The sequence below is a fragment of the Diabrotica undecimpunctata genome, chromosome 2 (genome assembly GCF_040954645.1).
Source record: "Diabrotica undecimpunctata isolate CICGRU chromosome 2, icDiaUnde3, whole genome shotgun sequence".
Lineage (NCBI taxonomy): Eukaryota > Metazoa > Arthropoda > Insecta > Coleoptera > Chrysomelidae > Diabrotica > Diabrotica undecimpunctata.
In genome coordinates this window covers 59956607-59973023 of record NC_092804.1, presented here as the reverse complement: position 1 = coordinate 59973023, position 16417 = coordinate 59956607, and the positions used below count along the sequence as shown (strand labels likewise).

General features: G+C 33.6%; 1 protein-coding gene across 4 annotated transcripts in view; it reads left to right on the top strand.

Annotated features, from left to right (window-relative positions):
• Positions 1-16417, top strand: part of LOC140434618 (ubiquitin carboxyl-terminal hydrolase 32-like) — a 186110-nt gene that overhangs the window by 133112 nt on the left and 36581 nt on the right. For 2 of the 4 annotated variants that reach the window (XM_072523009.1, XM_072523008.1), the window contains exons 13-15: positions 806-908; positions 4026-4292; positions 5945-6039. In XM_072523009.1, the coding sequence (XP_072379110.1) occupies positions 806-908; positions 4026-4292; positions 5945-6039 (465 nt within the window). The remainder of the gene's footprint in view (positions 1-805; positions 909-4025; positions 4293-5944; positions 6040-16417) is intronic. The other 2 variants (XM_072523010.1, XM_072523011.1) reach the window with 2 other exon arrangements.

Genomic DNA, 16417 nt, shown 5'->3' with positions numbered 1-16417 from the left:
TTTTAGCCGATCCCAGTATGGTTTTCGAAAGGGAAAAGAGACTGATTCTGAGGTTGATGTAGTTGGTGGAAAAATATTTGGAAATGTAAAGAAAACTTTACTACGCTAACATATAACGTAAAGGATGGAGAAAAGTTGCTAGAGATAGAATGGAATGGGGGAATGTTCTAAAGAACGCTTTGGCTCATAAAGGGCTGTTGTACAAATGATCATGATTTAATCTGCATCTAATAACTCTGCAAGGAATTCATATATTACATCAAGCATTGCTTCTGTAATACAACATTTTGTTTTATCGTATTTTTTGCATGTTGGACACGTAATAGATTGACGACATTTTTCTGACATTTCCTCTTGTTCTTAAGTTTGTTTCCGCGTATTATTAATTTGTTTACTTAGAATATCATTCCTACCGGCACTTTCGTTATTCTTTATATATCCTGTTACTTTTTAATTCTTCTTCAGTTGGAACGTCATATGATTTTGGTCAATAATTTCTCATACCTTTTCTTTTTCATACCCAATGTTTCATTCCTGTTTTTTATATATCCTAGCCTTCCTTCTTCCTAATGCTCTTTATATACATTAAGTTTTTCTTTCTTATCTCCTTTTAGGTGTCCTTTTTGTATTATTATATTGTTGTTCTCGTAAAATGAGACTTAGGGATTGAAACTTCTTCACATTTCTTAGTGTCAAAAGAAATATAAAATTTCGGGTGTGTCTAAAATTTAAAAAAGAATAAATATAAAGTATATTATTAGAAATTCTTAATTAGGTAGCGGTTAATCAACTTTTTTTTTTGTAGGTGACATGTCAAACATGCGGACATGAATCAGTACGATTTGACATTTTCAACGTACTCAGTTTGCCTTTGCCTATGGAAAGCTATACATTGTGTGAAGTTTTAGGTAAGTCTTTTATTATATTACTTGTGTGTGTACCACGTAATTTTTCTTAAAAATATGTTTAGCATCGGTATCCAGTACCACATTTTTCTTTGAATTTTTTTAGGTAAATAATGATTTTTTACACAAAATTTAAAATATTTGCCTTTTTGTGTTATTATTTAAACTTAACTCGTCGACAATCCCGTATGATACAAAATGATAATTCTAATACTATATATTTGCATTTTTATAGTATGTTTCCATTTAATACTACAATTTCCCATCGTATCAAACTACGAAGAATTGTTACAGAAAACCCAGACCCGTAATTACGATGATTACCACAATTCTTCCAATTTAATCGCTACAAAATCGCTTTATTCAGAAAGAAAAAAGAAAAACTAAAAATATAAAGACGAATTCATAAAACTGATCATAATGCAAAATTCAAAAAGATATTTAACCAATAAATAAATAACACAGCATCCACACAGACACATACACACACAACAAAGTAAATTCCAGCTCCTAGAGTAAGATGTTCTCATATGCGAAGATCAAAGACGTCGTGACCCCCCAAGCTATCTCCACCCTTCCCCAATCGCAGACATAATGTTGGGAAAGCTTTACTTGTTTTTGATCTTGGATGTCATAAGAAATATGGCATCCGAGAGACTTTTCTGTGCCGATGCCACTTTGGTAGAGGTGACATTATGCACCTTTCTCTCTTGTTTTCCTTTCTTTTTAAAACGCCTCTAGAATTGCTTCTTTCTCCAAATGTGTGCCCGTTCAGCGAGCCTTTTTTACTTTGGTCACTGGCTCTCAGCGCTGGAGTTTTGTGTGTGCCAACCCGGTAAACGGTGTTTTCCTACCTCGCCAGTCGACCACCTGGAGGTTCTGGTCACCAAGACCATACCTAACGGTGCACGGCCTCAATGCTCAGGAATCGTGGCTGTTTCATCTGGGCTATCTATAGAAAAATTCTCTTTTTGATAACTTAAAACTCAGAAAAAATTAATTAAATGGTGGCGACTTTTTCTTCCAGTTCATTGACATCGTTGGTTGTTGTAATTGTGCCAATGTGTTCACTGACTAGCATTTTGAATGTTTGCCAGTTTGCTTTCTTCTGCTGGCAGCATCCAATGGTAAATCAACGACAGGAAACATTTTAAATTGAGACGATATACAGACGACTGAAGTAAACAGAGGATGAAATCTAGGAAGCGTAGTGAATAATTTGGGTAAATTTTCTAAAAGACCCCATTCTCCTGAAATTTGAAGGACATTAATGAGAAAAAGTCAGGTCCGTTAAAACAAAAATTAATAGTATATTACTTTATGAGGCGGAGAAGCATGACTTTTCTTGACTTGCCCTCTATTACGCGCCTCACTTCGTTCGGCGCGTAATAGAGGGCAAGTCAAGAAAAGTCACTTCTTGCCGAATAAAGTATACTATTTTTTCTTCAAACGTAGCAATTTTCAACCATAAATAGTACAATTCGTATGCTATTTTTACTCGAAATTAACTGTGACAACTATCAAAGTCGTCTAGATGTTAGAAATTAAAATAATTAAGTCGTCGGTGGGATTTGCGTCTCCCTGGTTACAGTTGTTTCACAGTTGTTTGCAATTATTAAAGACAGCAACCGCAAGCGCAAATTTAGTGCGAAAATGGAAAACCTAAACGAAATTGAGTCCGCGGCTAATGATGCAGTAGCACGTTTGGGGCCCTCCAAGTCCGATAAGAACGATAATGCTCAAAAAATTTTAAACCCTCATGATTCGCCAACATCGGGAATGATTGCTGAAAGTTGTTCTCGATCATCAGTATCATCAACAATTACCAATGCGTATCAAGAGTCGGGAACATTTTTGCACGGTTTCAATTTTGAAAATGCCTCATTAACTAATTGTACTTTTAATATTACTATAAATAAAAATGATGTTTAATTGTTGTTAATGACATTTGTATTTTTGCTTTGTGACATGTTTCATATTGTTGTCATGACAACATTTTTCCCTCTGCCGTAAAGAAATGGGAAAAAAACTGCTGCCGGCGGAGGCATCAAACTTTGACAGGATCAAGTTAGATAAGTAATGTCATCATTATTTGACGTTTGAAGAAAAAAAATATTTCCATACTTAGAACAACACTTTGAATACCATATTCTGCAGGAATGGTTTCCATATTTGGGAAGGATAAAAAATACTCAATGTATCTGTATACTTTGGAAATCATTTTAATTCAAATCATTTTAATAATATTTTTTTGTCCAATCGGGTATCTGTATTTTTGAGGTAAAACCTGTATCACAAAAACTTTATAGAGGAAAAGAAGCATAAGTTACTGCATACATTCATGAACCACCATTTTTATATCTATACAACAAAAAAAACATTATAAAAGTTAAAAATTCCGAATGGGGATTCCCAATGATCTTCCGGCTCAAAATCTGACTTTCTCTTCTTCTTCTATAAATTCTGCTAGTATTAGATCTCTCAATATCCTTCTATACAATCTGATAATTGTGCTGGTGACTGATATAACCCTATAATTCTGACAGTCTTCTTTGTTGCCTTTTTTTTTGTAGTAGGACGATATGTATGCCACTTTCCATTGGTTACGAACTTCCTTGACTATCCAGACATTTGTTAAAGATTTATGTTAAAAAATGTTTTTAATAATTTTACGTTACACATCCTCTGGTCCACATAATTTTCCATTTTTTAGTTTGCTAATTACCATATAATCATTTCTACGGCTATTTGCACCTGTTATTCTTCAATGTCAACCAATGGTTCTTCCTGAATGTATTGTGGTTTTGTTTCAGTTAATAGGTTTTTGTAGTGTTGTTCTGATATATTTGGAAATGATACTTTTTCAGTAACCGTTGATCTCACTCTGTTAATTAATCACCATGCTTCTGTGCATCTTCTTCCGCCAATACATCCGTCTATTTCGTTACACCTCATTTTTAGGTGATTTATTGTATTTCGTGCTTCCTGTTTAGCCCTGTTCTATGCTTCTTTGTCTTTAATTGATTTTGTATTATGTTGGTATCTTGGCGACCCAAATATTTTTTGCTTGTTCCATATTTTATACCATCATCAATGTTTTAATATAATGTTATATTACAGTGGTGCGTTTAAATGGAGAATGTCCCGTAAAATATGGTATGCGCCTTCAATCAGAAGCTAAATATATAGAACTGAAGGAACATTTGTTCAACATAAGTGGCATCAAACCCCAAAGTCTTCTGGTAGCCGAAGTAGCTTCCAGTCAGATTTGTAATATTCCCGCCGACGATGCGAAGATCAACCCCACTACTGCTACAGAGCTCTACGCCTATGAGTTGCCTGAGACCATAGAAGTGGTTCCCAAGGCAGAGATAGAGATCGAACCAGGTATTTAAACATAAGAGTAGAAACTGTACTCTTTAATTTGGTTGGTGATCTGTAAAATTGCTTGTTATGCTGACAATTTAACATTTTTTTGCTCGTATTTATAATAAGAGTAATTTGTTCTTTATTTAATGTTAAATTTTGGTTTGCTTTCTTAAAAAATAGGTGCCACTAATAATAACTAGACACTTTAGTATTTATCATTACATTTTTGTAATAATTAAGCTGATATTAAAATATACAACTGGATGATGAATTATTATACTATAACTCTTATAACTGAGTATAACTTTGGTAGAATGCTCCATTCGTCGCTTCAACCACTCCAGCCGCTTCAAAGCAGTTTAACATTATTACCTTTAGTGATCAGATTTCTGCCCCATATAAAAATGCAGGTGTTAATGCATTAAATCAACTAATCCAAAAAATACTAGAGCAAAACAGAATTCCTCAAGAATGGAGATCAAGCATCCTAATATCTCTCTTCAAAAAGGGAGAGACAAATCGCACCCAGAAAATTACAGAGGAATTTAATGTATTAAATACAACTCTAAAATTAACAACCAAAGTGACAGCAAATAAACTGAATGAAATTATAACACTAGCAGAAGAACAACAAGGTTTTAGGTAGGGAAGATCATGCACCGACGCTATATTTATAATGAGGCAAGTGCATTAAAGTATTATATTTTTGTTTGGTATTATACATATTATAAGTGTTGTTTAAATAAAAAATATCAGTTTAAAATACCGTAAAATATAATTTCATTATATCCTGATAACAATTTATCAAAATTTATTAAAAAAAAACATTATTTACAAAAAGACGTAAAATTATCGACAAGCACCCGCTCAAAAGAAATTAAATCGCGCGCCCATTGGAAGGTTAAGGGAGCAATATCCATAAATAGCGAATATTATATAGCGTCATTTGTGTGCTAAGTATTTAGTAAGTATTTATTTCAAAATATTAACAATGTTAATAAGTATTTAAGAAAATAATAACAATTCTTAGGAAAAAGTAAGTATTTATTTCAAAATAGTAACAATGTAATTATTGGGCCAGAAAAACGGTTCATATAGAAGAGATAGGGTAATTTAAATTAAAAGACACAGATTTGAGACAATCTTAAACCAAACTGATATTTGCTAATGTTGTCGAAACAGAATTGTTAAAGTAGGCGAATTGTAGAAATTGGTGCTGAGCAGGAAGCCAATGCGATGAAATGGAATATTATAAAATAAAAAAACTGTTTATTCTAGATTTGACATTCATCTTATTCCGCGTAAGCTAAGTTCAGTTTTAAATTTCACATGACGTGTCGTCGAGATAATTTGTTACATTCTACTACTTTTTACGATATTATATTATAGTAAAACGTTTTCATATTAATGGTACACCTATTTTTTATCGAGTCAAATCAAAATAATTAAAAAGACATAACTCTATGTAGTGTTTTTTACATAACGTATCAAACTAAGCATCGAGTTTAATCTTACAAAATGTTAGCGACTATGAAAATAACGATAATCGATAAGTAACTACAAGTTGCTTTGTAGAACATTTAATATTGGGTGTCGCTTTCATTTTACGTGATTAAACTTTTTGTCTTCGGGATATAATCCTTCAACATTTTTTTATATTTTGTTCTCAGACGTGGAAATGGAAATTTGTGATAGCCCATTGGCAAGAAGTCCCGAGGTAAGCCATGGTTCGGCCCTATGCATGCCCAACATTCTATGCTTCAAGGTATGCACGTACCCAGATAGCGAGTTTTTTTTTAATAGATTTTGTTTTCAGTGTTCGTACGTTGTTTGAGTAAATAAAGTACTAAACATTTTTTTGATTCTGATGACAATAAAAAAGTGTAAAAATACAAAATACTTAATTTTAAGAATATAGAGTGGATTATCTAAGTTTTGTTGTCATGTTTTAGTTACGGTGGTGCTGATTAACCCATCATTTTTTATCCTGGATATCAATTTTTTTAAATTCCTACCATACTATTTATTCAGATATTTCTGATATTTCTTGTCAAATATACATATGCAATGCATATTGCTCCACCTCGTTCTGTGTTATAAATCTTTTTTATCTCAGTAGTTATCACTTGTCACGAATATTCCGCTAGATTTTTATTTAATCTTATATCGTTTGTAAATATAATCGTCTTCATCATAATCGCTGATAAGTTTTGAAATAAAAATTTTCTTATATAATCTGTTCGAAATATGAGATTTGTCCCAAAAATATCCTATCTTTGTTCGTAAATGCACAACGCTTTATCTCGTGGCATCCTTAGAAGGAATCCCCAATCACTAAAGAAGTCCCAAATTAACTTTTTGGGACGTCAGTGCCATTGTCGCATTCGTTTTAATCGTCTCTATCTCATAGAAATGCTTATTCTTGGGGTGCCACAGAATAGGTTATTCTTTGTCTTTTATGCCCTGGCGCCCATAATAAAGTGCTTCTTACATCCAGCGTCTTCTGTGGAGGTTGCTGATCAACATGCCTATTTGCACTTTCGAAAATGCTGCAGGGAATAATTCAATATATGTCATTCCTAACTATCTTTGTGCCTTGTGCCTCTAGAGTCGTGGCCAAAGAACTCAAGTTTTCTCTTTTTTATAGTACACATTATTTCAGAATCAATAGTCAGTCTTTACAGCACTGCCTGATTCGTGACTCTATCCGTCCCGGACACTCTTACAATGCGTCTGTAGACCCAAATAATATTTTTAAGAAGTTCCTTATTTAGTGTCCAGCTTTCCCCCACCATATAGTATAAGAAGTATAAGAAATGCAGAACACCTAGTCATTCTATTCTTAGAATCATAGAAAGATACGGTGTTGTCACCAGTTTTTTCATTTTTGACGAACACAGCTAGTGCCTGTTCAATGCGTGAACAAATTTCTTTTCACCTCGTTGACAATAGTTCAAAGATATTTTTACCTAGAAAAACCGCTCAGTGACCTTTCCATTAAAAACTGATTATTCACACTTGTTAAAGTTGTTAACTTTTTTTGAAACGACCATCATTTTGGTTTTCCTGAAATTGATGTATAAACCGTGCGTCATAATCACCATAGATACTTTATCAAAGAGTCAAATTGTTGGCTATTATAGCTGTAGCGTCAACATATCTGATGTTACCAAGATTTCCATTTTTATCGCTATTCCAGCTGACCCTTCTTCCAATGCACGGAAAAGTATTCAGAGTATAAATTGAATACCCTAAACCGTTTTGAATACTTTATTTTCTTTGAATGGGAGCTTTCTCTAGCCTGACCCTTTTTAAAAGATCTAATAGCTTCGAGACTGAACTTTCGAGACTGTTGAATTTCTTCACCATTCCTGAGATTTGTGTGCTACCCACTTTCTTGTAGCTGTTCTTGTTACTGCCTTTGCAACGCCACAGAAGAGTTCCGGTCCAACGAATGGCATTAATGAGCCTTGTTTGGCCATTTCATCTGATTTTTCATTGCCCTTATGACCCCCGTGACCTGGTACCCAGGCTACCGTAATCTTGCTAGGGTCTTCTAGTTTATTTAAAACATAATCTCGGTGTGATGGCAATTGAACGATGCGTTCTTTTCTGTCTTTCTATTTCTTCCACGCAGTGATGGATCGCCGATATTTCCGCCTGAAAAATTGTGACATCCTTAGATGTCTCTAATGACATTGTGAATTTTCTTGTATTATATATCATTCTTGTGTTTATGTTTCCTAGGTTCATCCATCAGTGTCAGAATTTCCTGTATCCTTTTTTGTTTTTTTTTTCTGGTGATTATTTCTACTTAAAGTTTCGTTTTGGGTGTTTACTATTATTTCTTTAATTTTTGAAAATTGCATATGTGGATCTTCCACTCCACTATGTTTTCTTCTTTGAGATCATGCAATTTTTGATTATTTAACTGGGTTATAATTTGAGCAGTATCTGGTTCTTGTAATTTTTTAATAGCAACTTTGGTATAATTACGTTGTTGCTGTTTTTTGTTAGTCCTATATTCATGTTTATGGCCACAAGATTGTGATCGGATGCTACATCGCCACCTGGTCAGTCTTTTCTGATCCCATTTCTAAAGTTTTTATTGACAAGAATGTAATCAATTTGATTTCGGGTTATTCGATCCTACGTGTCCTGGTGCTTTCCATGTGAATAATCTTCTCCTTTTGGCAGTTTACATAAGGTGTTGCTTACTACCTTTTGTTCATGTATACAAAATTGCAATAGTCTTTCTCTCTTCTCTGGTTTCTCTCACCCAATCCGAACTTCCCAAAGTAGAAAGTTATTTTTTATAAGGAAGTGTAGGCTTTCGCGACCAATGCATCGAAATGGTACATTACATTAGGGGTTTATAGGTTGTGGTCTTGAATTTATGTTTTTTCCTGACGTCTCCCCTAGGACTGCGGGAGACACTATTAAACGTAATGCGTGAGCGAGTGTAGATGTAATCTTCTGTTGCTGCGATCGATCACTGATGATCTTCGAATATCTGTGCTATTTGTAGCTGTCATGTGTCTGTTTCCATATCGATTTAGACCAACCAGTACATCCCGGGGATCACAAGAGACTACAAATAACATAGATACTCAAAGGCAATACTCAGTGATCGATTGTAGCGTATAAACCACGAATATAATGTACCATACAATTTTTCATGTACTTTTGAGCACAAATATCTATTGGTAGTAATTAATTGAAAATTCAGTGATACAAAAAGATTATTTTTTATTTTGTTCCTTGTTGTTTTTAACATTCCTGTATTTTTTTTTTGAGGTATTAAGATAGCCAAAAAGATCTAGACAAAATCTAAATAATGTCAAAACTTTCAAACATATTGTTTTATTTACGAATACAACACTGAACACTGTTGTTTTGTACACTTTCACAAAATTTATTACAATTTAGTTTCAGTACAGCTGTTTCAGCAGAGTGCCTTCCTCAGGTGATGCAGGCACTCTTCCGAAACAGCTGTAGTGAAATTAAATTGTAATAAATTTTGTGAAAGTGTAGAAAATAAAAGTTTTCACTGTTTTATTCTTAGAAAAAATGAACTTCCATTAAGTAATGGTCAAATCCATCACTTATTATTTTATTATTATAGGTAAGCCAATATATTTTTTTAATATTGTATCCTACTTATTATTTTCTTAATTTTTAAAATTGTGTATTTTATATTTTTACACTTTTCATAAAGTACAAGAATCGATTATATTCTTAGTTTAATAGTTGGAGTTTTTTTGGATATTGCTAGATTAACATTTAAGGAAACAAGGTTTAAATCGGATAAAAGAAATAAAAATTGGAACGTTGGAGAAAAATTAGGAGAATTTTGGAAATGAAATAGAAATCCGCAAGGATTTGCTGTAGTCGGCTGTACACCATGAACGTTTTCGGACTGATTAGTCCATTAGTGCTGCTACTAGGTATACATGTTTATAGCGCAAATATTTGGGTGAAAACCTTTTAAATATTATTTATGAAAACTTTTTAAATATTATTTAATTGCTAATAAATTAAATCATTGCTGAAAATTATGTAGGATGTTAAAATTTTAAGTAGATTTACTTCATTGCAACGTAAGCTCTCAATTAGGGTTGGTGGTCCTGAGATGTAGTCTCTAAATATACTTTAGGTAGCAACTATTGGTTTAGGAGTTGCTACGTAAAGTCCGTACGTCTCAGGATCAGCAACCCTCTTGGATCTTACGTTGCTATGAAGTAAATCTATTTAAAGTTTTAGCATCCCACATAATTATCAGCAACAATGTAATCTGTTACCAATTAAAAAATATTTAAACAGTTGTCCCCACATATTTGGTGACTATAAACATGTACACCTAGTAACAACCCTGAAGAGGGACTAATCAGTCCGAAAACGTTCTGTGATGTTGGCCGTAAGGATTCTTTTAAAAAGGATTTTTTAATAAAAAAATTTGAAATAAAAATATTCAGCTAGATTAACCGAAGAGTTTAAATAGTGTCTACTATTCTAGCATAAGAATTACCACCTTGGCTTGAAATATACTAAAGATTATTACTTTTTAACAACTGAACACAAACACTTATGTGGGTTATGGAAGAAGGAATGTGTGTTATTCTCGTATCAAGAATTGATTATTTCTTTAATTCAGAAAAAAGAGGTGTTATTCTGCAATAAGATAACAAATTACTAAAACAAGGGAAAAATAGATCAATTTTCAGAAGAAATTAGATCATGTTGTGAGCTTTGTTTCTATAAATGATTTTTTGTGGTGATTGGTACGGAAATATTGTTTTATTAGTTTCCTAAACAGAACGAAGGTAATTTATTTAATGCTTAAAAATATCAAATAAAAGATTAATACGAACCTTATATTCAATCAAACGAATGTATCAATAGAATGCTTTAATTTGAACAAAGACTATTCAAAAAGTCCCTTCTCAGTAAAATTTACGGTGGAATGTTCATTAAAACTCAGTGAAATATGAGCTGTAAGTATATTATTGCTTGAAAATTCATGATGGATTTTGGACGGTCTGAATAGACAGTTGCTTTCACTGTGAAATTATATGATTGTCGGTGGACAGCTTCGATTCCATCTTGTTAAATGAAATTATTAAACCACTCAGAATACTGCATTTTCTTGCCTTGATCAGTGGGTTTTTGTTCTTTCAGGATCGTCACTTTTACAATCATTATCTTTGCATTTATCCCTATGGGAGTCGACTTCCCTAATTACATTTCTCCATAAGTTTCAATCTGAGATCATACTAAGATCAATCCCCTGTACCGATAGGCCATATCTAAGCGTCTCTCCAGGTCTTCTTTGGTCTTTCACTCCTACTCCTTCCAAGAACTTGTAAATAAGCAATTCTTTGTATTGCCTGATTAACGTCTCGACTTGAACATGCCCGAAGCCGTCTTAACTTACACTCTCCCATTTTGACAATTGGTGCCACCCCTAGACCCCTCTAATGTACTCAATTCTTAATTTTATCCTTTTTTTATCCCTCCATTCATCCATATAAGCATTCTCAATTTCCGCCACATGCATTTGTTGATTCTCTTTTGAACTGTCCGACATTCACTACCGTACGTCATAGCTGGTTTTATGACAGCTTTATAGAATTGTATGCCAAATTGTATTAGAACTTCATTTTATGTTCTCTTCTCCTTTATATTTTCTTGGACTTTGTTTGTCCTCCTTCAGGTCTCGTTATTTTCAAATTTCTTTCCTGGCGGTTTTCCAAGTATTTCAATGGCAGTATCTCTTATAATACTGGCATATTTCTTCAAATTGTATTAGAACTTCATTTCATGTCCTAGTACATATTTTCTACTATTTTGGCCTTAAATATACCTTCTTTCTCATCTTTTAACATCTACCGTGGTTTTTTGGTCCTTGTCGACATTTTGGTTTAATTTCGCTTTTTAGTTCGATGTCCAGAACAAGCAACTTCTGTTGTTGGCTCACAGTCTCACTAATTATTACCTTGCAGTCCTTACAGTTATATGTTTCCTTCTCGAGTTTTTTCAGTGGGCTCGTCCGCTCTTATCGGAAATATCGAGTCGACGAATCGAACGATCACTTAATGGATCTACGACGTAAGCCGTACTTCTAAATTTTCCAATCAAATTTCACCATGTATTGTGATGTGAAATGTTTGCCTTTGGCGAAACTGAATTAAATTTTTGACGATCGAAGTCTGCACATCTATCACATGCTTTATAACGACACAACAATTTACTTGACGCCATCTAATAAAATCGAAACAAAGGAATGCTGGCGGACTCATTCATAAAGGGGAATTATCCTAGACCTTTTTACAATACGCCATGGGGCTACTGTGGAGCGACTTTTTGAACATACCGTATATTTAACAGAGTTTAATAGTTATGCAATAGATTTCAAAATAGTAGAAACGATTGTGCATTGTGTCTATAAATACCGAATACATTGTACAGTGGTTTCATAGTTTAGAGCTAAACATTTAAAAAAAAATAAGTAAAAGGTGGATCATTAAGGAACCACTGAGCGACTGTAGCAGCCGGCAAAAATTTCTTATAAAACTGCGTCAGGCCTAGTGTTAAGCTTTTGTCGGAAATGAATAGTTCGACAACCTGTTGAACGTGGGCGTAATTTCTAGTTTACCTGATTATCAGTGAAATATTAGAAAAATGCTAGTTTGAAAAAAGTCAAGGCAACTTTTAATAGCCCAAAATATGAACATTACCAATATTTTTTGCGTGTTATATTTATTTTTACTTAAAACATAACCTTCGTTCAGTTTAGCTAGAAGAATATTTATAATTGATAGCTCAAAAGAAGTAAAGCAGGTGTTATAATTGCTCCTTAATATTTTAAAACGATTTATAAATATTTGAATCATGTAAATTTTGAAATATTTCCTTCTTTTTTGTCAAATTTGATGTTACATATAGTTATTACCGAGCCTTTTTCAGGTGTATTGTATACAATCAAGTCGTTCTTCTGTTAAATGGATCAATATGTTATTTGAGTTTAATTTTTTGCGTGTTTCATTGCTTCTCTTAAAGTCAAGCTTAAAATCTGTTATTAATTACCAGGATTTTAACCGGGTCTAAAGCCGGTTGATTACCCGGGGCTTTATGGCAGTACTTGTGACACTAGTGGATCTTATTAATGCGTTCGGAGCCAAGCACGATGTCTCGGTCGCAGGATAGCAGACTGGTTGTTCCTCTGTGTTTTAAAGGGCACAACGGCGAGCGTTGGGAACATATCTAGACTGAGGATACTGAAACGGTTTATTCAAAACCGAGTCAGAAAGAAAGTAAAAAAAAGAAAATCTTCATAACTGAAAGGAAAGTAGATAAGAAATTACATTGAAGTAGTTGAAAGTTGAAGGAAAAGTCGATGATACTAGATAATAAAAGATATAAAAAAATATACCAACTAGGTTTAGTCTTTTTCTAAAACAATATATAGTTAACCACTAAATTGTTAATCTTCTTTAGCAGATAACAAAAATAATTAAAATGACTTACGGTAAATTATGACTCTTTCATCATACACTTTGATAGTAGTCTATACGGATTCTTTTAACGACGAACAACTGAATGAACTGCTTCCAAGAGGTTCCAGATTGAAGTTGCCATAGGAAACCATTGAATTGGGGGACAACTGTCAGCTCGACATGTTTTATCATCTTAATAACAAGAGATAAACCAGAAATTAAGAAAACCATAATAGTTCCCTCAAAACGAAAACAAAAACACTTCCAGTGAAACACCTTTATAGACGAAGCCGTGTTCCTGCAGGTGACGTGTCGCCTGGGGACCAAAACCCCGGTGCGATATAAACTGGCTCACCGCCAGATTCAGAATTCGACTTCTGACTCTCGCGAGAATAAAAACGAAATACTGACTTCCACGATAATCTAAACGGAGGTAAAATCAAATGTTCCTCGCTGCCATGCTAATGCACTTATTCTTGAATAATTTAAGTGAGAAAAGCAAACAAACACTTAGATTTTGTCACCGGCATTTCTCATTGTAAATAAACAGTTGGATTAAATTGATACTAGATCGAAAATAAAACGCAGTTTCAAAGTATTCATAACAAAAACCTTATGACATTTTTATGGTATACTGAGTGCACAAAAAATGCTACAATTACACTCGTAGGAATGACCGTTAACTACATGTTTGGTACAGTATATAATGATGCGTAGAAAAGGATAAAAATGAATTAACTATTTAAAGATGTATACAAAGGGACAAAAAATGATATTAGAATCAAAAACATCACAAATAACTTCAAACGAGGAAGTTAACATAAACAGGCAGGAACTTCAAAGAACAGTTAACAGGAAGAATAACTAAAAATGCTGTAAGTAAAGTAGATATATCAAATGAACTGCTAAAATATTCTGGAGCAGCCATAACGAAACAACGAATAGCATTAATTACAAATTATAAAACATAATAAAATACCGGGAGAATGGAGAACTAACGGATTTATTTCTAATAAAAAAAGCAATGAATAACAGCCAGAAAATGGCTAAGGTGTCAACTGGTTAAATACGAACCTGCTTAGCAGGTTATAAACAAGGTTTTTATACCGAAGTACCTATCGTGTAAATATGCAGTATCATAAAGAAAATTATCGAGAAATTATTAGAGTATAATAGACCAGCAAATATTTAATTCCTGTTTTGAAGACAACAAGATGTAAGAAGACATGAATCACTTACGAAACCTCTAGTCATAGGCAACGGGGTAAGACTGAGAGACTTCAATTTTCATGGATAGAAGAAAATACAGAATGGGTAACAAAGACAAAATAAAATGAAAAAGACAGTAAAGATTCCATTTCACGTACAAATCGTCTATGTATCTGTTTATACGGTATATACACACGTTTTACATACGTTGTATACATACAAACATATGTATACTTACGTTGTATATATACGTTATATACAATTCGCTAACGAGTTCTGCTTAGTTGAGGAGACATGTCGTGGAATGCAAATTTTAGATTCCCCATGTCTCTATTAACATCTTTATCAATGTCTGGCTATGCCTTGCAATTTATAGAAGGCTCAGATTAAGGCAGTTATCTGAAATGTGTTTCGAAACTATTTTACGGATTTAAAGACAAAATACTTTGTTACGCTAATGATGCAATATTGATAAAGTAAGATGAAGGTAGTCCTCATCATAAAAATATAGTCCAAAGATTCAACACAAGAACAGAAATCTTGAAATGTTGATCTTAACTCAGAATGTCAAAATAATAGTAAACAGTAAAGAACCAAGCAGATATAAATTAGAAATCGATGGCGTCAGAATTTAACAAGTACCCTTTTCCTCTTCTAAAGTACCCTATCCGTTCCTAACGTTGGTCACCATCAAGGCAATGCGAACTTTATTTACTGCGCTGCGGAATAGCTTGATTGATGTTGCTCCAAACCACTTGTGTAGGTTTTTAACCCAGGAAATTCTTCCTGAACCTTTTTTGCCCTCAATCATTCCCTGGAGTAACCCATATTCTCCTTCGTTTCGCACAATGTGTGCAAAATATTATAGTTTCGACATTTTACTGATATCAACAAGTCAGGTTGACAATTGATTCTTCTGAGTACTTCATCGTTGATAACTCTTACGGTCCATGAAATTTTGAGAATTCGTCGGTATATCCACATTTTGAATGTGGATATATTCTTTTTTCTATAGCTTCATAAGTAGTCCACGCCTCGACTCCGTATAATAGAACAGGGTAAATATATATTCAAATTAGGCTTCTTTTCAGTTGTGAACTTGAATCTTTGCTACATAGTTAATTCTTCATTTTTACAAATACGGCTCTAGATCCTTCGATTCGGCATTTTATTTCCTGAGAGTGGGCCTATTCTTCGTTCAATGTACACCCCAGATATGTGAGCTTTGTGGACTTACTCAGGAACATCTATTTCGTCTTCCTAATGTTCAATTTCAGTCCGTATTCTTCATTTATTGTTACGGTTTATCGATTTAAGGCTTGCAGGCTCTCGGCTATTATGGTGTCATCTGCATATCGTATATTGTGACTTCACCATTTACTTGATTCCTTCTGTTAGATCTTCTAGCGCCTCTCTAAAAATCTGAGTTCTGAGTATAGATTGAACAGCAATGTAGACAGCACTCAACCCTGACGAACTCTTTTCGGGATTTGAATTGAATTGGTATACTGTCCATTCACTCGTATTTTCGCCTTTTGTCCGCAATATAAATTCATTACTATTCTTATATCTATTTTCATCCACTCCTACAGTAGAAAGTTTTTGCGTAGACTAGGAAACAAATATATATGTCACAATTAACGTCCCTACGTCTCTGAATCATAACCTGCTTTGCGAACAGATCTTCCCGTGTTCCAGGACCACTACTGAATCCCATTTTAGTTTTTCCCATAATATTCTCTTCACACTTACTATATAATCGGATATGAATAACTTCCTCCCTTCAGATGTTTAACGCTGTGCTCCTTATAGAAGTTTGTATACTGTATTCTTTAAATTTGGTTTTCGTTTAAACAGTCTTTAAAGTCCGTTAACACATAGTTACCTGATTTAAACCTTTTGTGAAACCTTTTTTTGTACTTCGATTAGTTTTTTTAT